The 22,698-nt window shown below is 40.1% G+C and overlaps 1 protein-coding gene across 1 annotated transcript in view; it reads right to left on the bottom strand.

Moving 5' to 3' along the window:
* Nucleotides 1-22,209, bottom strand: part of TMEM26 (transmembrane protein 26) — a 44,658-nt gene extending 22,449 nt beyond the window's left edge. Inside the window, exons 1-2 of the mRNA XM_065894521.1 lie at nucleotides 21,945-22,209; nucleotides 3,574-3,652 (exon numbers count right to left, since the gene is read on the bottom strand). Of these exons, the coding sequence (XP_065750593.1) occupies nucleotides 3,574-3,652; nucleotides 21,945-22,135 (270 nt within the window). The 5' untranslated portion in view covers nucleotides 22,136-22,209. The remainder of the gene's footprint in view (nucleotides 1-3,573; nucleotides 3,653-21,944) is intronic.
* Between the last annotated feature and the right edge of the window lie 489 nt (nucleotides 22,210-22,698).

The raw sequence follows: 22,698 nt of genomic DNA, 5'->3' as shown, positions 1-22,698 counted from the left end.
TACATCTTGTGTCACTTTAGGAGTCAGTTTAGGTTTATAAAAAATTTAACAATAGACCTAAAATAAATGGCACTTCTTCCCCTTCTTGTTCTTTCATTTTGCATGCAAATTTCTACAAGTGAACTGTGGATGATTTATACAGCCAGATGCTGGGAATCCGAGGTACAGAAAGAGAAGAAAAAAGTACATAAGAGAGGAAAGGGGTGGCACTTGAAAACGTAACTGTAGCCAATGATTATTTCACAAGTGGGTAAAAAAAAAAAAAAAATACATATATATATATATGGTTGATTTTTTTTTAAAACATCTGCAGAGCAAACGTACTTTTGAAACACATACACACGCACAAACACACACACACATGAGCACACATTTGGATTTAGAGAGAAATTATTATTTTTTAAATGCTAACATTGTGAGAAGTGTATTTTTCTTAATTATTCTGGATACTTCATCGATCATTCTATGAGCTACTTGGAAAAGTAGAAAAGAAAGTCTGTCAAGAAGCTATTTTTTTCCTCCCTTCCATCAAAACAACTAGTGTTACAGGTGAAATGACAAGAATAATTAAGAAAAATGGCCATGTGCCGTAACTCTAAGAACAAAAGTGCAGTTGTTTGTACCCTTTTTTTTTTGTACAGCTAAGGCTCCGAGAAAGGATAATAAAGATAACAAATTAAATCTTTGAGCAACAAGTCCTCATTGCAGAGGAGTTTTGTGACTCTATCTAATAACCTAATGTTCAACAGGAAACAGATTTGACCACTTCTCTTACAGGCATGAAAAGCAGATTGTATATTTAAAATGGTGACCCTGATATGTTTTTTTACATTCTTATCACTAAAAATCCATAGACATCTTGTTATTTTTAAAAAATCATCATCTATACTGCAGCATAAGATAACTTGATAGCAAATAGTTTTGTAGTTCGTGTTATGGTATAAAGACCTGAGTCCCTCTTTATTCTTAGAACTCTATTTGTTATAAATTGATACGACTTTCCTTTAAGTGGCAGCTGCCTTAGGACTGCAAAGAACAGTGGGTTTGACTCCTGAGACCTAACCTGACTTATATTGTTTCTATGGTAATATTGTTTACATTCAGCATTGTATAAGTGAGTTATGTGCATGATCTGGGTGCCAACAAGTCACTTTTTCGTGGGCTCTGTCTTAAAACTTTTAATAGCTTCAAAAGTACTCCGTTGGGTCAACCAGACTGTGACACCATCAAGACCAGAAAATTTCCATTGCTTGAATTGTGCCACTTCATAAATAGACTTGACTAAGAGTTAAGGTCATAACTGTTGTCATAAGCATTTTGTTTCCATTCAGGTAGACCCAGCCAGATTCAGAAATGAAGGTACAGAATTGATCATCTAGGGGAAATGTTTTCATGAAATAGGTCAGCGTGTTTTTCAAATGCCAAGTCATAGGTTAGAGCATTTAGGGTATAGAGTAAAGGGAAAATGTGAAAGGAAATTAAATTATCCTTTCCCATCATGAAAAATCCAGACGATTTTGATGCAAATTCCTGTAACACATAGAACACATAATTGAGAAAGGCAGTGTGGTTTAATGCACTAGAGCTCAAGACTCAGGTTCTAAGCCCCAGAACTGTGGTTGATTAGCTGTGTGGCCTTGGGAAAATTACTTAACCCTTCTTAGTCTCAGGGTCCTCTTCTATAAAATAGAAATCCATATACCATGTCTAACTTAAGAAGTTGCTGGGTGTATAAATGAGAAAATGTATCTGAAAATACTTCGAAATGAAGGGACTATATGAAAAAAGTGATTATTATCATAACCAAAATTTCCTACATGAATGGACTAAGAATTTCTCTACCTCCCTTTATTCTGCCATTTCTTATTCCTTTAAACGCAATTCCAATACTTTTTTGTCTCTCTCTCACTTTTTTCTACTTCTGTCTCTGCCCAGCCTGCCCAATTCAATCACTGCGCATTCGTTTTAATTCTCAGTGTCAAAATGAGTCAAATCCATTACTGCTAAAGGTCCAATTTCTTTTGTAGTATGAAAATTAGAGAGGTACTGCCCAGGGCTCAAAAATCTTTTTTTTCTTAAAAAGAGAGCTTTTGGTTGCATGCTATTTGTTGTAATAGGATTGGACCTGTATATCAATTAACTGTGCAATGCATTTATATTATAAAAGCATTTGGGGAAATGAATTGTTATTGTGGATGATAGCCACGTCATAGAATTAGATGTGAAGGAAAAAAATGATTCAAATCACCAGAGCTTATTTTCATATCCTTGAAAGCAGTAAGTAGTAAGGAAATTGAAACAGTCCCCTAATCCTTATGGTACAGTTTTTAAAAGCTATAATAACTTGAACCAACCAATCTACTGTGACAAAAATACTTTTGCTACAAACGTATAGAGAGTCTTTGACTTCAGTGTTTTTTAAACAGGAGATTTAGGCAGACAAATGTTTTCTTCATGCCTACATCATTGGTACATGCTTGTGGAACTCAGAAATAGTCTACAGAACTAAATTTCCCTCTGTGTGCCTAAAATTTGGAGCAAGCATTTTCCAGATAAGGTTTGAATATCTGAAATGTATATCAGAGGCTTAACTTTGCTATAAAATGACCAACTGTAGCAAAGAAATCTGTGAAACAGTCACATATTTTACCAGTAAATGTCCTAAAATAATATTATAACTACTGTAAAGCATATGAACCTGTAACCTGCACCCTGAAGATGTGACGTCCAGGCTGCAGACTGATGGACTTCGCCAACTGGCACCCCCAGTGTTGTACAGGAGCATTTACAACAATCAATGACCGAATCCAGCCTAGAGCCTGCTACCTAGGGTTGCCCAGGCAAGAAGCAACTCACTTAAAAATCAGTACCTCCCTCTGTATCTCCCTAATATAGATTAGGGATTCTTATTGGAACCCACTGTTTGTTTTCTAGGTCAGTGTGGTCTTAAAACAGAGAGCCCACCCTTCCTGACGGTAGGTCCCCTGGCTCCTCTCCTTTACCCTTATTTCGGGTCCCTAGGGTGAAATTCCTATTTTACTGAGACAGTTCATAGGACCCTCAAAAGTGAATCTCCCGTAACCTGCAAAGCCTGTGTTTTAAGACAGACTACTTCAAATAGCCCCTCCAAGTTTGATTGTATTTGTATAGCTGAGTACAGATGATGGGGTTTCTTTTTTGTTTCTGTTGTCCCTAAAAATGTCATTTTATAGGATGCTAGATGACTGAGCCCTGCCCGTTCTTAGCACGATAACACGTTGAAGCGGCAAGGGTTAAAACCAGAATTGTATATCCCCATGTGAACCGTAGCATATTGGAGGGGAAGTCTTAAGCACAAGATCTCTAACCCAAATTGTTAATGAATGATGTAGTCTTAAATCTTCAATGAATGCAACATTTTCATGGGGTTTTACAGATCACGGATTCACTTCCTTTTTGCTGAGGCCTCTTACTTATTCAAATCTTGATAACTCCAGTTCCTTAGAAAAGTGCATTTCTGACAGAAATTGGATTATAATATGAATGTGGTTTATTGCTGAGTATTTCACTTCCCTACTTTCCAAAAGGACATACCTGGGTCTCATGGTGCATTTCAAGAAGCCATAATGATGGAACAATGCTAATCAGATATAAAAATATGGCTGGTGAAAACCTGTGAAAGAGCAAAAAAAAAGATAGCTCAGCTTTTACAAAATTTTTTAAAAAGAAAACAAGTGCACATACCCTGACCACACTGAGTCAGATCATTTTATCTCAAGTGTTTATTTCTAAGGGGGAAAAAGCATTATGTGATTCCTGCCATGTGGATTATAGAGAAACAAAGTAACTGGAAAAGGCACTAGCAGCTGTCATTCTCACTGAATTTCTAATCCAATTAATAGATGTTAATTTTAATATAGTTTAATGGGATACTGCCAATTAGTTTCACGCACAAAACTGCATATTTTGTATTTAATACATTTTACAAAAAGCAAATACAGCAACAGTAAATCTTGGATTTTTGAACATTGTCCTTTCAGAAAGATGGGCTACATTTTTCAACATTAACCTGAAATTCTGAGAGCTCAAATAGTAACATACAAAAAGACAAAAATCAGATGATATGTACTGAAGGAAATCAACTGGCTTTGTGTGTTTCTGCTAAACCTGGTACAAATAAAAATACAGGCACATCTCATTTTATTACGCTTTGCTTTATTGCACTTCACAGATATTGTATTTTTTACAAAGTGAAGGTTGCTGGCTACTCTGCGTGAAGGAAGTCTGTCTATCAGTGCAATTTCTCCAACAGTATTTGCTCATTCTGTGTCTCTGTGTCACATATTTCAAACTTTTTCATTATTATTATATTTGTGTGCTGATGTGTGATCAGTGATCATTGACGTTACTTCCAAGACTCACTGGAGGCTCAGATGATCGTTTGCATTTTTTAACAATGGAGCATTTTTAAATTAAGGGTATGTGCACTGATTTTTAAAACAATGCACACTTAAAAGACTACAGTATAGTGTAAACATAACTTTTAAATGCACCGGGAAACCAAAAAATTCATGTGACTTGCTTTATTGCAGTGGTCTGGAACTGAACCGGCAGTATCTCCGAGGTATGCCTATACCAACAAACAACAGGTGAAGGGTTTGGTATTTTTTTAAAGAGCTATCTATATTAATTATTTTCAGACTCAAAATTCAGAGGGCAATTCAAAGAGAGTGCTTTTGTTTGTAGTCAGACACATCAGGTTCAAATGTTAGTGTTGCCACTGACCTCTGTTTGCTTCCTAATCCACAAAATGGGAACAGTCCTATATTAGCTTAGGCTGCCATAACAAAATACCACAGACTGCATGCCTTCAACAACAGAAATTTATTTTCTCACAGTTCTGGAGGTCAGAAGTTTAAGATCCTCACATGTCCTTTCCTAAGTGCATACACATCACAAGGACAGAAAGCGATTTCTCTCTCTCTCTCTCTTTTTTTTTTTTTTTTTTTTTACGTCACGTGGGCCTCTCACTGCTGTGGCCTCTCCCGTTGCGGAGCACAGGCTCCAGATGCGCAGGCTCAGCGGCCATGGCTCACAGGCCCAGCCGCTCCGCGGCATGTGGGCTCTTCCCGGACCGGGGCACGAACCCGTGTCCCCTGCATTGGCAGGCGGACTCCCAACCACTGCGCCGCCAGGGAAGCCCCTGTTTTGTTTTTTTTTAAATTTATCTTTTGGCTGCATTGGGTCTTCGTTGCTGCATGCGGGCTTTCTCTAGTTGCTATGAGCGGGGGCCACTCTTCGTTCCGGTGTGCAGGCTTCTCATGGCAGTGGCCTCTCTTGTTGCAGAGCGTGGGCTGTAGGAGTGTGGGCTTCAGTAGTTGTGGCATGCGGGCTCAGTAGCTGTGGCTTGTGGGCTCTAGAGCCCAGGCTCAGTAGTTGTGGTGCACCAGCTTAGTTCCTCCGTGGTATGTGGGATCTTCCCGGACCAGGGCTCAAACCCATGTCCCCTGTATTGTGGCATGTGGGATCTTCCCGGACCAGGGCTTGAACCTGTGTCCCCTGTATTGGCAGGTGGATCCTTAAAGGCCCTCTCTTCTCTTCTTATGAGGCCACTAATCTTATTATTTTAGGACCCTACCCTTATGAACCTCATTTAACCTTACTGACTTCCTAAAAGCTCTGTCTCTAAATACAGTTACATTGGGGGTTAGGGCTTCAACATATGAATTTGGGGAGAACACAGTTCAGTCCGTAGCTGTCACATTTATCTCACAGGAATTTTTATTATACAGTTGACCTTAAACAACGTGGAGGTTAGGATCACTGACCTTCTGCACAGTTGAAAATCCACATATAACTCTGTAGTCGGTCCTCTGTATCCACAGTTCCACATCCGCAGATTCAAACAACATGGGACATGTAGTATATAGTATGTATTTCTTGAAAATAATATGTATATAAGTGGACTTGCACAGTTCCAACCCATAGTGTTCAGGGGTCAACTGTACTTTCTATAAAGCAGCGCCTGGCAGAGTTGGGCATTCAATAACAAGTAGCTACTACTAATATAATTATGGGACATTGTGCAATGACAACATGTCCTTAAAAATTTGAAAGAAGATGAAAATTACATACTTTCCAAATTTATTTCTTCCAATTTCATTTAATTTAGATTGGAATCTTGCTTTATGAATCATCTTAAAGTCAAAATTGTAAGTCAATATAATTTTATTAAAATACTTTTAGTACACATATGTGATGGTTTAAAGTGACCTGAAAAATAGAAATGTTAATTGCTCAAAAATAGAATTGTTTGAGATGAAATGCTACTAAATTCATACTGTTATAATCCAGTGGGGGAAGAAGTGAGCAAACCTAAATGCAGGAAAATTTTTAGAATGGACTTTTTAAAGGCTGTTAACCCTTTCATTAATATCTCCTTTCAACTTCTGAGAAGAAGGGAGAAAGGGCAAAAGAAAGAGAGTCTTTTTAAAAAAATCAGTATTTAATATGTATAGCTGATTTACTTTTGTTATAAAGCAGAAATTAACACACCATTGTAAAGCAATTATACTCCAATAAAGATGTTTAAAAAAAATCAGTATTTAAATGGACACTACCCTACCTTTGAATTCCTGCAAAAAATAATTTGGAAACAAAGGGGTATGCGTCATGATATTATTAAAATCTGATTTAGACGATGGCTGGGCTGCAGCAAGATATCAAAAGCCCCCATGTTGAACACGCTTTCAAAAAGAAAAGGAACACTTAATTCTTTGACCTTCCATATCAAGGGAAACATCAGGAGAGAATATTTCCTTTGTGAAATTGGGAAAGGAAATGAATTCTGGTTGGAGGGACAGTCGGAGGGAATATGTAAATGTCTGTTTGGATACATCAAATGTTGGCTGGACTGCAGTTTTGTTGACTCTCTTGGAATTAATTTTGGGATTAACTCCCCTAACAATACTGTTATAATAATCATCTAGGGAGACTCTAGACTGAACATAACATAGCTCTTGAAAGAGGTTAAGGATAAAAAAGAACAATAACCCTTAACATCTTCTATGCATAAGATTTATTTCTGTAACTGGAAAAAAATACTATCCTGGTTCAACATATTTCCTCTAATTAGGAATCTAGTTATATTAGAAAACAAAAAACTTCCAAATCCAGGATTTTCTGTGCTGCTTACTACAGAAAATCTAAATTCTCTCTCTGATATTCAAAGCCTCCATTATCTAATCTTATCTCCCCTTCCCCTTCCTCTTCCTTTACCACATTCTATCAAGCTGAGCAACTCAGTAGTTTCAACCTGCTGTGTATTTAAAATGAAACAAAACAAAATGTTTTAGAAAGTTTCCCTCACTTCAGCCCCTCTTCATCAGACCTATTTGATGTAAGTGAAAAGGGGGTGGGAAGAGGGAATCACATTTAACCCTCCGAGAATTAATCATATTCAGCTCAAGAGTGTATGAGTCCATAGTCTTTCTCCCCCTATTTCCCACCCTCTTAACCCTACACCTAAGAGGATTTGCTGGAATTTCCAAAGGCTTCCAGGTAGAATTACCAACGAAATGCCTAGTCTGCGAAGTGGTCAATAGCAAGTGAGAATCAGGAGCTTCCTTCCCTACTTCCTCCCTCTCCCTCCCCCTCCCCCTCCCCCTCCCCTCCCCCAGTAGTAGGCTGTGGTAGTTGTACAACTGAAATTTCTTTTTTTTTTTTAATTTTGGAGAAAATAAGTCTCTATAATCTAGAGAAGTATTAAAACATGTATGATAGGTTTTATTTGGGACATGAAGAAGACATTTCAACCATATGTCACATATGTTTTATTGGACCATGGGTCCCTGTTAAGAGCAAAGGGCTCTATTGCCCCTTCAGCTTGGTCCATCTGAGAAGAGAGGCTCTGACATGGTTTTTGGAGCAAACGTCCCTTCAAATTATGATTGTCTGTTTTGGAAAGCCCTCCTCTTACGTCTCTACCCGTCGACGTCCTTCCTGTATTTCGCAATATAGGACTTAATGGCAGCAGTTAATCTTAACTTGTATTTCTCTTGTGACCCAACACATTCTCCACTGTTTTCTTGTTGTGTGCATATATGACTTCGCTTTCCTAAGTTCCTTGAAGACAGATCCTGAGTCATATATATCTTTATGTCCCTTCCCTCTTCCCTCTCCTTCATTTTTTCTCCTCCTCAGTGGTCTCAGGTGTCTTTTTAAGTCTTTAATTAATGTCTATTAAGCAAATACTTAAATGCTTGAATGCCTGAATTTATAAATAAAGGGAGGATTGAGCAAATGAAGTGAATGGAGGCTGCTGGCATCTACGAGGACATTTTCTTCCCATTTCAGCGGGTCTGGTAACAAGTATGCTCCTCTTATTGTGTCCCTTGAGGAACTGTGACACTGTGGTAGCATTTTCATGAACTTGAGAGACCCAAACTTGAATCTTGCCTCTTCTATTCATTCATCTTTGGAAAGTCGCTACCTTTCCTGAGACTCAATGTCCTTGTCTATGGAAATGGGTATAATAATATCCACCTCATAGGGTGGTTGTGAGGATTAAATAAGACAGTGTTATGAGCTTGATACTGTATATGCTCAATACATGTGAGTTGCTGCCTTACCCAGGCTCAGCTCTGCAGATACACTCATGGCCACATATTCAGCACCTACACTTAAAGCGGACCCACAGAATACCTGGTTAGAAGATTGTTTCTTCAAATAACTTAAAATCAATCCCATTTTTAAACTATGGTTCTCAAAGCCAAAGCTATTTGAGACTCCCTGAATCAAGGGAAGTTGTTTGCAGTGCTGTGGACATCATTATGTCTAACTTCACGTTCACGGTTAAGGCACTTACTGTCACACAGTCATGGTTGGCGTGGGCTTTTTGCTCATCATGACTTATAAAATGCTGTACCATCAGCACCCTGCCTACCTCTTGGTCTCTGTTGCTTGCATTCTTCCTCACTGTGCTCCTATAATGGTGTTTTCTTTCAGTTCTGGAAAAAAGCTGAGTGAGTTCCTAACTCAGGCCTTCACACATGTATTTCTCCCCCTTGAAATACCTCTCTCCCTCACTTTTCACCTGATTATCTCCTTCTCAGAATTCATGTCAGCTCTATAGGACTCCACAGAAGAGCTTTCCTTGTCCTTCCAGCCTAAATTAGATCTCCTTGTTACGCTTGTTCTATATATAACACTCTTCACTTTCACCCCATACAGTTTCAAATTTTATAACTATATATATGTATATGTATATATGTGTATGTGTACCTGTGTTCACTAATTGTCTCCCAGCAATTCTGAGTAATATTGGAGTGGCCAAAAAGTGCGTTCGGTTTTAAGTAAAAATAAAGGCCGCTTTTCATTTTCATGAAGACCTTTATTGAACAACGTATTCACTAAATGAACGAACTTTTTGGCCAACCCAATACAAGCACAGAATTGTGTCTTGTCTGCCCAACATTATGCCCTCAGCTCCTTCCACAGTGTTTGGCACATGATGGGCTCCCCCAAATAGTCAGTGATTTCATAAGGTCCTAGTTGATTTATAATTCCAACTTTCTTGACACTCTGTTGCTGGTTTGACTAGAAATCTCTTTTTGAAATATCATCATAAATTGATTTATGATGAACTAATTATTCTGTTCTTGTATAAATTTGGTATTTTTTTGCCACTACGAAGGATTTTAATATGTCAAGATGACATGTAGCTGTTACTTATTATTTTGAAGGTTTGTCATATTCTTGATAGCTCATTGTCAGTGATTCATTTTTGGAGCCAAGGAGAATGTGAATTCTAAAAATTAAAAACTAAGCCTGATCCCACCTTTTTCTGGGTAATTTACCGAATTGCATGCCCTTTCTTAGGGGCTACAAATCATTTTACTCCAGTTTTCATGTCTTAATTGTATCAAAAGTAAGTAGATACCAGCCACAAGCACTAATACCAGAGAGGGGTCTAGCCATCTCAGAAATAAATCAGGTTTCTGGTTGCTTGTTTATAAAATTATGTTACACTATTGAGAGACTGACAAAAACTGATAAATATATGATTAAATGAATAAGACATGTCCAGGTGGGATATTTTTACAAAATTGATGATACCTGATTACTGATGAGCTACCTATCCTTGGAAACTCAGACTTATTACAGTTCCAACTATCACTACCCTATCACAATATAGAAGATGCCCAGCATTAATGCCAAATTGCTTTCCCTTTTCTCAGCTAGTTTTTCTAAATTCCAGCCTTCCTGAAGATAATTTTTCTCCACAGAAATTTTTTTTTATTTGTTTGTTTGTTTTTTATTTCACAGCCCTTAGCCAACACACCAATTCTCTCTAAATACACAGCAAAAGGATGTTTTTCTCTATTTGTTTACGTACTTATTTGTTCACTAATATGTTTGTAGGTCTTCCTACATGCTAGACACTGCTCTGAGCTCTTAAAGAGCTATACTCATTGCTTTATTTTCAGTTCAGTTCATCCAAATATAAAGTATCATTTGCCATACAAAGTTGTCATTTCAACATGACAGTGTTTTTCACAAAATGATTATGTCATGACATTTAGCAATTTAGTCCTGCAATGGATATCTACTTCAACTCACCATTAGCGTAGAATTAGGATTCCATTTTCCTCTTCCCCAAAACGATATTTATTATTGTTTTCTTATTGAAAAAGTAACATTTATTCACTTTAGAAACATACAACAATGGAAGTAGGCAAGTAGAAGAAAAATTAACCATAATATCACCCACTACCCTGTGTAGCTTTTCTCTCTGCAAACAATGAGGATTCTAATCTTGTAATTATATGCATAAATCTGAAGACAGATAATATTTAAATGGAGCAAAAATAATGTTCCAAAATTACTTTGATGCGAACTGCGATTTTATTTATATTTCACTGCTCAGTATTTCCTACTCTACAAAGGCAGTGTGGAGTTGTCAGGATATACTAGACCCAGGTTTCAAAATCTCACGTTAAACAGCCTCGAGGGTCTTCAAAATTTCTGGAGCACTTTATATTAATAGGCTTATTTTCATGGAAATCAAGAAACTAGGTCAAGATATCCTTTCATGAGCCCCTAAACCGTGTCTAACAACTTAAGGACTGTCTGGCCTCCTTACTTGTAGACTGGTTTCTTGAAGTGGGCCTCAACAGCCACGGTTTCCACCTGGGCTGCTCAGGAGGGCTTTCTGTTAGCACAGGGGGTAAGGGTGTCCAATACGACAGCCTCCAGATAGCACCTACCTCTCTGCCACCCCTCAAAATGCACCCTGTGCTCCTCTAGAACACAGGACCCCCAAATGCCTGGGAAATCACTAATCTGTCCTCCTAGAGCCCTTTGCTGGTGCCCGCCCATAAGGGAGGAGCAGGGGGAGGGGAGGCCACAACCAAATGGCCGTAGGCTGGTGAGAACTCCCCACCAATGGAAAATTGAATATGGAGTGTGTATGTTTCAATAGGTACCAAGATCAGATGATGGGTTTGTCTTTTCCAGGATCTTATGGGGGAGCAGACTAATAACAAGAACAGAAGAGACAGGGAGGAACTTCAAATGGGCTAGGAATACCTATTACAGTGGAATCGTTCTTTAGATTTCCAAAGCCCTTGAAGAATGCCCACATCTAGGTTTTGTAAAAAGGAGAATACTTCTGAAGCTGAACACTAGGCCTTTAATTGTAACTTTCTTTGTTCATTGTCGCTGATTGTTTTTTCAATAAGGTAACATTCTCAAAGTATAATATCAACCACTAGCAAAATTAGTATTACATACTTCACTTAAGAATTTCCAAGATGATATCTAAAGCAAGAACAAACTCCATTAAAATTGAAGTTGCTCACGTTCAAACCTCAACAAAATGCTTCAGGACGACTAAACGAGCTCTAGGGACAAAATATGCATCGGTTTTTAGGATTTACATTACTGTTTTGCTCATAGAATTTCTGAGGCAAAGGAAATCGTGACATCTTCGTAAATGAGCTGGTTCCAACTGAAGCCCTGTGTATTACCATCATGATATCCCCTCAACCCGAAAAGCCCTTCCCTCTTCTCTCCACTCTTGTAAAACCACCAGCCACTTCAAAGGCTAGGACATAAAGCACATACCTGAGAAATTTTCCATGTCCCACAAGTGTACCATACAGACCGTATCTTTATTCTGAAGCCTTTCTGCACTCTTGGACTGAATTTGTGGAAAATTATTTGGTTCTCAGAGTATTGTTTTGTCTTGTCCTCATATAACTGCGCATATTTTATATTCCTTCAAGAACACCATCATAGCACCTACTGTAATAAATGATTGTTTAATGAACAAGCGAACTTAAGCACTAATGACTAATGAATTTTAATGGTCTCTCAGAGGATTAAATGCATTATGGATGTTATTTATATAACACTTCAATTTATTTCACTCTATAAAAGACAATGGTATTTATTTCTGTTCTGGGGAAGAGATTGGTTCTTCACTTCAGGACCAAAAATGAAGACGCTCTAGAATTTTTCCCCTCTTCTGTCTTCTTTTGCATCTGCTTTGATTTTACAGGGATGTCTGCTTGTGTAAGTGTCTCTGAGTCGTGGCCATGTGGAGTCTGAAATTTTCTACATTCTAAGCAAAACCATCCTAGTACTCATTAGCAAGTCACCTGAGATTCACCTACCCAATTTTGAAACAGAGTAAATACTTTGACCCTTTCTCTACTGCAGGGAATCCTTGACCCCCAAAATATACGTAGTTGTACTGTCCACAGGCAAAACCCAGTTTGGTTACTGAACGCAGAGCGCAACAAACAGGCTGATGGAGTTTAATCCGAGCGTGGGAATACTTCTCTGAGTTTGGCTTCCTCATTTGCAAGTAGGAGCTAGAATAGTAGCACGAGGGCTATTGTGAGGAGTGAAGGAGGTAATCCATTCAGTGCAAAAGCCGGGCTCAATAAAAGTGAGGGCTCACCATATGCTAGGCATTGTTTTTGTGATTTATTATTACTAGTCGTGACCTTAGATACGTGACCTAGCCTTGCTATGCGGCAGCGTCCCCATCATAAAATACTAATAAAGATGAGAACGAATTCATTGGGTGGTCGTGAGGATCACAGGAGATAATGGATGTAAAGCAGGCTAGGAGCACCGTCAGTACTCAGTAATCAATAACTGTTACCACCTGCATTATCACCGTCACTTTCATCATCATCCTCATCTCCGTTATCAACAGACTGTCAGAAAATGGCACAGCCAATATATTAAGAGGCTATTCCTAATAATAAAATAGGTGTGTGGAACAGGGGGCTCAATCAGGGAAATAAGAAAGCAAAGGACTCTTGTAGGACCCAACCAAGGCTGCCAGAGGCATCCGTCATAGAGAGGACTTCTTCTTTTTCTAAGAATTACTAATTTTTATTCTAATAAGCATACAACATTAAGTCAGTCATACACCAGCTACTTCTTGGAGGTCAGACAACCCAAAGATAAAATACAACCCCTCTCCCTGAACAACTATGGGTGGTAAGTTTATATTCAGAAAAATTAAACAAAATCAGCCCCACCTTGGCATTTTATATTAAAGTTGTGGATTGTTAACAATCCTTAACGTGACTTTCAAAGAAAGTTCATTTTTTCATACCTGCATATTAAAAAATACTATTTTATTTTTTTAAAACCATGGGTTTTCTTTAACAAAATGATTTATGCACTCCAGGTCTAACACGCCTGATATTGGTACTTTAGAGGAACTTCCGGAGTAGGGAGGGAAATGCACATGGGGAAAATAAACCTCCATGTAAAGGTGAATTTTCCATTGTTGTAAAAGTGAAGCTACTCAGATTCGTCCTGATGCTGTATGCATAATAATGTCACTGCTATGAGAAGGAGAAATGCTTGAAATTTAGAAGTAGGGATATACACATATACACTGACTCATGGGAGCTGCCCACACTAATTTGTACTTTGTTTTTCTCCCAGTCAAGTACACGAAGTTACAAAATATTATAGCCTTAATTTTCAGTTTTAAATGTCTCACTTGAACATACTGGTAGAGAAAAACACGGGCATCATTCAGTGGTTCAACTTCCTGGGGGTCCCATTCTAAATGCAGCCATAATTATTGATTTGATCCCAAGTTCATTGTGAAATAAAGGAAGAAAATATGACTTCTTCTTGGGAGCAAAGCATAGTACTAACTCAAGATAGGTTAAGACTCTTCCTCCTAAACCATGACTCGGATCACTAAAATCAAAGTCATTTGCTGGTAACATTCAGTGTATGCCTACAAAAAGGATGCAAATGTAAGTCACCCTTTTGCCTTGAGCTCAAGGTTCAGGATAGAAAACGCATACACACAAACACATGTGAAGATAACGAATATTATAAAGCTCTGGATGTACACTGCAGGCAGTGCTGATAAGTCCAACGCACAGTGGAAAGTATTATTGGAATAACTAAAAAGTTAAGGAGAGATATCAGGAAATCTGGACGGCAAATGTGAACAAGAAGAGAAACAGTTTATCTCCTGGGAGAATTTCCGGTGCCCACCCTGGCCATATGGAAATCATAGGGTCTCCTTCTAAATGCCTTCATTTCGTCCTCTCTGATGCCCAACAAGATCAGGAGAAGAGTGCTTTTATTTCCCAACGTCCTCTGTGGCGTTCTTGTAAGCAGTTTTGGTAGAGGAAGATACATATTATCAAATACTACAGCATTATAATCCTACAGAGCTCTTCTACACTGCTCAAAACTTGTTCGGGATCAGACCTCATATGATACCTGTCAAGTCTAGGTTCTTCATTTCCACTGCTGAACCGTCTAAATACAACTGATTAATCAAATCAGATTTCACTGAGTTTTTTACACAATTGGTTTGAATTTGCAGTCAATTTAGGAAGGAATATCTTTTGATGTTTAATTTATCTTTCCTGTTTTTAGTTGGGGGCCAGCCAGACATTTTCAAACACATGATGTTTCAAATGAGATATGGTAACAGATACACATTACTGTGTATAAAATAGATAAACAACAAGGACCTACTGTATAGCACAGGGAACTCTATTCAGTATCTTGTAATAACCTATAATGGAAAAGAATCTGAAGAAGACTATATATATACACATATATGTGTGTGTATGTATGTATGTATGTGTATATAACTGGATCACTTTGTTGTATGCCTAAAACATTATAAATCAACTATACTTCAATTTTTTAAAATGAGATATGATCAAATATAAAATTTAGCAGGAATTTCTCACTTGGAGGCAGGGGACATGGAGAGAAGAGACAATGAAGACTAGAAGAGAAAGTATTTCTCTGTCTTCTGGGAGGATGTTGGAAGTGTCCCAAAGCACGCATAGCTCTTCTTCCTCTCACTCCTTTCATCGTCTCCCTGGCTCTTCCCTTGCCTGGCTCCTTCTCTCTCTAATGGACTCAGCTCACACGTCGCCTCCCCAGCTAGACATCTCTCTTTCCACCCAGTGGAACCTTCCCCCGGGGCCTCCATCCCTCTATAACCCATCCCACTTAGGCCTTCATAGTTCTGATCCCTCATTTGTTTACCTGCTTATTGTTACTTATCAGCACACCTGGTTTTTTTCTTCCAGTTTCACTGAGGCGCAATTGACATACAGTACTGTGTGAGTTTAAGGTTGTACAGCATTAATGATTTGACTTACGTACATCATGAAATGATTGTCACAGTGAGTTTAGTGAACATCCATCTCATACGGATACAAATAAAAGAAATGGGAAGAAATAGTTTTTCCTTGGGATGAGAAGTCTTAGGATTTACTCTCAGTAACGTCCGTATGTAACATACAGCAGTGTTAATTATATTCATCATGTTGTACATTACATCCCTCGTACTTATTTATCTTATAACTGGAAGTTTGTACCTTTTGACTGCCTTTATCCAGTTCCCCGTCAGCACACTTGTTTATTATTTACTTTATTTTCTGAGTCCCTTGACTAAGATACGAGTTCTTGCAGGGCAGGATTTTACCTGCTTTATTCACCTCCGTATTCTTGGCACTAAAAAAAAAAACATCTAACACACTTGAGATGTTCCAGGTATTTTTGCTGAATGAAGAACGATAAGGCTCTGTGTTTCCTCCAGAGAAATCTGTTATCGTTTCCCCACACTCACCTCCCTCAGGATGTCCTTTGCTTACCCAGCCTTGGCACTCTTCTCTCTCATATCTGCTTCTCCTGCTGCGGCTCAAATGCTGTAAAGCCCCCTCTTCTCCTCCCTGGCCATGTCCCCACCCTGCCCCATCACTCCTCCCCACATCCATTTCTCCTCTAAATTGTTAGAGTCTTAACATCCCTGTTTTCCCCATCACCAACTCAATGATCTTAAAATGGTTTAACAGCTCTGTGCCTCAGCTTCCTCACCTAAAAATGGGAGAAAACAGAAACAGAAAATAACTACAGTTGCTGTCGGGATCAAGTGGGAAGTTCTGTAAAACACTTGAAAGAGCCCGAACATCACGAAATGCTAAATATTCACAATTATTCTTATTCCCACACATTTGAACACTTCATTGAAATGCTACATTTTATTTTAAAATCTCAAATGTGTCTGTTTTCTGTTTCTTCACAGCGCCTAGCATGTGTCATGCTTACTTAGTAGGCAGGTCAACAAGTAGTTGTCTGATTCAACCTAATAAAAGAGAAGGGAGGGGACTTCCCTGGTGGCGAAGTGGTTAAGAATCCGCCTGCCAATGCAGGGGACACAGGTTCGAGCCCTGTTCTGGGAAGATCCCACATGCCGCGGAGCAACTAAGCCCGCGAGCCACAACTACTGAAGGCTGAGCGCCTAGAGTCCGTGCTCTGCAACAAGGGAACCCACCGCAGTGAGAAGCCCGCACACGGCAACAAAGAGTAGCCCCCGCTCCCCGCAACTAGAGAAAGCCTGCTGGTAGCAACACCGCCAAAAATAAATAAATAAATTTATTTTTAAAAAAAAAAAAGAGAAGGGAAAGAGACAATGCAGAAAGGTGACCATATAAGTGAGCTGTTTTATTAACTCAATGATATTTACCTTGTATTCTTGAAATTTTGATGAAGAAAGCTCAGTGCTTACAATTCTACAGTTTTATCAATAAATTCAACTTAGATTTCTACTTATTCTCAGATACCACCTGCTTTTAAGTGAACAGGCTTCAAATTTGTCACAATCTTGATCGCTTTTCTATTTCCTGAGGAATATTTTATCAGTATTAGCTAGAAAGCAACTGGAAATCTTATCTTCTGTTTGACTGTACCTAAATGGTAATTCACAGACCCTTTGGATTGTTCCCCAGACAATAGAAAACAAAATCAAGAAAAAATAAAGCAGTGAAACTAATTTTCATCTTAATGAAAAGTAAGTGAAGAGCAGATGAAATTAATAAATACTAGGGGAAAAGGGCCAAATTCCACCAGCACACATTTGTTGGACTTAACAAGGAACGTGTCGTTGGCTTACCCTCTTTATTCTACAGGATTCCAACAAATTAAGCTCCTCCAACTGGCAAGTTCTTAGTGTTGATGTAATGTTGCCTGTCCCTGGACAGCTGAGCTTAGCAGCTCTAGTTCCATTTTTCCTATCCAAAGAATAGCTAAAGAAACATTCTTTGGACAAGTGTAATATGTTTGCTGCGTTTCAAGAAATTTCTTTCACATTTTCCTCTCTAGCTCTGTTTATTGCACCATGATTTCTATAGATTTAATTTATTTGGGGCCAGGTGCAAATTTTAATAAAAAGAACAATGTTCAAACTAGCCTAGAGCAGTCTAAAGGAGTTTCATGGATCTGATATTCCAGAAGAGAAATTTTCACTTCATGTATAAACAGAGTTTAGTCCACCGTTCAGGCCTTGATTGATTGATTGATTGATTGATTTTCAGTGTGAGAGGGTTGTCCCTCTTCCTCCAACTCTTCTTCTTTCTCTTCTCCTCTTTCTTCTTCTTCTCATTCTCTTCTCCTGCCTCCCCACCTCCTCCTCTCCCCCTCCTTCTTCTTCTTGACTAGTAAATAGACAATGTATTCAATTGATACAAAGGGTAGTTCTTTGACAAGTTTGTTTAAAAATTGAGGGCATAATATACATAAGTCTGTAACTTTATTCTTCTGACAACATATCATGGACATCCCTCAAAGTCAATAGATAAAATCTAGCTCATTATTATTATTTTAAAAAATTTTTTTAGCGTTACGCGGGCCTCTCACTGCTGCGGCCTCGTCCGCTGCGGAGCACAGGCCCCAGACGCGCAGGCCCAGCGGCCATGGCCCACGGGCCCAGCTGCTCCGCGGCACGTGGGATCCCCCCGGACCGGGGCACGAACCTGTGCCCCCCGCATCGGCAAGCGGACTCCCAACCACTGCGCCACCAGGGAAGCCCTAGTTCATTATTTTTAATACCAGCAAAATATTCTATAGTATGGGTATATTACAATTTTTCAACCAATCTATTGGTGAATAATCAGGTTGCTTTTAGCTTTATTTTCCACTAACAAGATGAAAATTAGTATTTTTGTATGTGTGTCTTTGCATATGGGTACTTTTGGTTCTATAGGGTAGAGTCAAAAATGTAAGACCAATGGATCGAAAGATACATATATAGGGACTTCCTTGGTGGGACAGTGGTTAAGAATCCGCCTGCCAATGCAGGGGACACTGGTTTGATCCCTGGTCCAAGAAGATCCCGCATGCCGTGGAGCAGCTAAACCCGTGTGCCACAACTACTGAGCCTGTGCTCTAGAGCCCATGCTCCACAACTACTGAAGCCCATGCACTCTAGGGCCTGCATGCTGCAACTACTGAGTTCATGTGCTGCAACTACTGAAGCCCATGCACCTAGAGTCCGTGCTCTGCAACAAGAGAAGCCACCGCAATGAGAAAGCCGCGCACCGCAACGAAGGGTAGCCCCCGCTCGCCGCAACTAGAGAAAGCCCACGCGCAGCAACGAAGACCCAACTCAGCCAAAAGAAGAAGATACATATATCTTTATATTATGTAGATCTACATAAAGATCTCTGTAGTAACATTTTCCTACTTAGAGGAACATTTTCCTACTGCCATCACTTTTACTTTATCTTTTTTTTATTCCATCAGCCTTGATTTTCTAATGACAACTTTTTTTTAACGTTCAAAAACAACAAAAAATTACGCTTTTCCTTACTCAGAAAACTTCAATCCAGAAATGAAGTATGTCCCAAATCAAACCCTTTTTAAGTGTCACCATGTTACATCTAGGATAATTTTCTATATTTTTTTAGCATTCCACTTTCTGATTTTTTTCTCAAACTTATGAAAGAACAGCATGTGACCTTTGTCCATCATGAAAATGACGATATTTGTAGACTCGGTTTTATTTGGTAACATCAGTAGAACAAAGAATTACTTACCACATTTCTGTTTAGATCATTTTACAAAGACTCATTTGTTCCTGAAATTTTATAATAGCCAAGTCTATCAAGGATTTTTTTTTTTTTTGCTAACTCTCAAATATAATCTTGATATTGAGCCAGCAAAAATTTTTTTCAGTTAGTGCTATAATATACAATATACATCATGGGCCTGTTCTGAAATAAAGATGAGAATTATTTTCGGCTTTTTGGCTCTGAACCAATGGTTTACTGGCCAGTCTCTCAGGTAAAGTTTTTTGACTTTTACAGACAGAAAATATGTCCACTGGACACAGAATATTTTTTCATAATAAAAATAAGAAAAACTCTAGGATCTAGAAAAGACCATTTCTTTTGTATTCATTGACCATCAATATATATTATTTCATTTAATTCATAACAACCTATGAGATAAGTATTTATAGATGAGGAAACTGAGACTCAAAAAGGTTAAGTAACTTATTCAGTGCCTCACAGCAAGTAAGTAGGAAAGCCCCAATTTTTACTCCATTATCTGTCTGATTTTGAATCCATGCTCTATATACAAACATGTCCCCAGTTTCCTGTTTAATTTGCCATATTGACCATCACCAGTTTTTGGCCCATCCTTTTGTCCTCTCTCAGTTTTAAGTTACATGTCAATCTGGGTCAATCAGTGGTCAATGGTGATACGGACATGAAGGTTCCATTGCCTACAGTATGTCTACACAACTGGCATGGAATTTTGACTTAATGTGAGCTAAGCCCTCACTCTTGGAGAAGAAGGAGGATATTTCAGGGCCAGTTGAGCTGGTCCTTCTTCTGAGGTTGACATTTCTCCCAGAAGCTCTGATGGTGGCTGGTGGCAGGACTACTTTCCATGGAACATATTTAAGCCTCAGATTTCATCCTCATGTTACTGAAGATATTTTTTACCCTAGCGTGTTAAAGCTACTCAGTAAAAGCTAAATCAATCTCACGTGATCCGCTTGCTGTGTGAACACTTTTCTCCCTTTTGTTTCTTTAACCCTAAGGCTTATTTGGGGAACTAATACTATTGTTCTTTGAGATTTCCGAAAGGCATACTGGAAAGTTCCTCAGATCTCTCTTGCTTGATAAGCTGTTAGTGGGGGGAGGGGCAGTGACATTCCTCCAATCCTTGTTGTATTAAATTGATTCTACTTGAATAATTCCTTCATTGATAATTCTAGAAATTTTTCGACAGTGGAAAATTTAAGCAAGACTCACATGATTTTAAGAGACAACGCATTCTCTCCCTTGGATTGTAGTGAAATACACAGCCTTTTGTAGTTTACTATGTAAAACCGTCCCGAGGGGTTTTTTCTTTTAATTTTTCTTAATATGCCATCATGTATACAATTCTTGAATTGGCTAACAGTATTTTCCTCTATCTCATAGCAGTTGGTATTCTTCTTAAATATGGCATACATGAAAACACAGACTCATTGTTTTAAAAAATAATACAGAAAGAGGCCTAACTCAGATAAGTTTGGGCTGAAAATTTCCTGGGAGTGGAGCCATAGAGATAGAGGCTCTTTGTAAATGGCAGGGAATCTTTTTCTCAATTTTTTGATTGCCATCCAAGTCTTTGGGGAGGAAATCAAACATCACTAAAGAGTCTGCGGTTTGGCACGTTGAGGTGAAGGCTGAACCACTGCCTGCTAGTACCTTCACCAGCATGGTAACCCATCTTTTTTTTTTTTTAACGTTGTAAATGCTATATAAACTTTATATGAGCAAACAAGCTCAGAAATGCACATTCATCTCAAAAGTACCATCTTAGTACAAGTTAGAGCAAATTAAGATGAATCTAAGCAGGTTAAGTGAAACCAATGTCAAAATCACACATTTATATCTAAGGTAACTTCCTAAGGTGATATAGAACAAATCTAAGTGAAACTAAGCAGACTGTTTGAAACAAGCAAGAAATGACACATTTGACAAGATGGGCTGACCATTAACCAAGGCTCGGAAGCAACCAAGCCCGGAAGACACCTGAAGCTAGTGCCATGCTGGGGCTGGTTTGCGGCGAAGCGGCTGAAACCACAGACGTGCTGCGAGTGGCTTCTCACCCCGGGAAGTGCTGCCCCCAGCGCTGCCCGATGTGCACTAGCCCTTACACAAGTCGCTGATGCCCGGCGAAGGGCATTCCCATAACTGCATGCACTCAGGCTAAGCCGTGCACAACCACACCCCAAATTCAGAACGCAGAGCACATGACACCCCCGTCGCCCCACTACTCTCCCACTTTGGAGCACTTTCTGTAGAGCATGCAAGCGCTTCCCTTCTTTTTTCCCATCTTTCAAGTTGCTAGACCTGGGGTTGGGTGGCGCATGGCTGCAACTGGAGCCTTCCCCTCGCCCGGGTTGCCCTGGGACCCTGGGGCACTCCGTTGTGTCCAAGCGACGCCCAAGCATCCCGCGCTCCTTCGATGCTCCCAGCGAGGACAAAGGGTGTCCTCCGCATCCCAGTAAAGAATCTTCGGGGAGACGGGCTCTTGGGCCGCCTGAGAGTGCCGCAAGGGACAGCGCCCGGGGACTCGGCATGCCCATCCCTCACCCAGGGTGCGCTCACCACTTGTAGCCTCTGCCGCGCTTGAATTTGAGGGTCAGCGCCGTCTCCAGAAAAAGCAAGAGGTCGAGCAGCGCCAGCAGCCAGTACCACGGCTCCTTCTTCACCTCGGTCACTCGCCAGACTCCAACCAGCGAGTGCAGCACGAAGAGCAGCCGGGTGGCCAGGGCGTTGAGCAGGACCAGTCCCTCCATGCCGCCCGGCGCGCTCTGCCCGCGCCCGCGCCCCGCAGACCCCGCCGCCGGGAGCACCCGAGCCCGCCCGAGGGCGGGACGCGACACAGCTCCGAGACCTGCCGCTGCTGTCCTCCTCCCTCACCCTCCCGCGAACAGGAGCGAGCGGAGCGCCCCTCCCCCAAACTTCCTGAGAACTCTTGAAAGAGAGGCGATTCTGCACCCAGCTTTTCGGGCTTTCCGGGGAGTCTGGGGCTGCGCTGCTCGGGCTCCCAGGCGTTATTCTCCCGCGCTTGCCCATCCCCCTCCCAATCCCGGGGAGTGGGGAGGTCTCTCTCTGTCCCTGCCCTCGACCCCCGCCGCCCGGCCTCCGTGGGGTCCTCGAGAACGTCGCCGCTCCGGGGAATTGGAAAGAGGGAGGCGAACTGAAGGTCGTGGGGCTGCATAGCCAGAAAGGGGGAGGGGGACGTCGGGGGCTGGGGGGTTCCCTTACTTTTCCACTGAAGTACTTTAATTCACTCACACTTCTTGCAGGAACAGGCTCTCACGGTGACTCTGAGATGGGACGCAGGAGAGCCGGAGAA

This window comes from Phocoena phocoena, chromosome 16 (assembly GCF_963924675.1).
Source record: "Phocoena phocoena chromosome 16, mPhoPho1.1, whole genome shotgun sequence".
Classification (NCBI taxonomy): domain Eukaryota; kingdom Metazoa; phylum Chordata; class Mammalia; order Artiodactyla; family Phocoenidae; genus Phocoena; species Phocoena phocoena.
The sequence above is the reverse complement of the archived record's forward strand: the minus strand, read 5'-3'. Positions and strand labels throughout refer to the sequence as shown.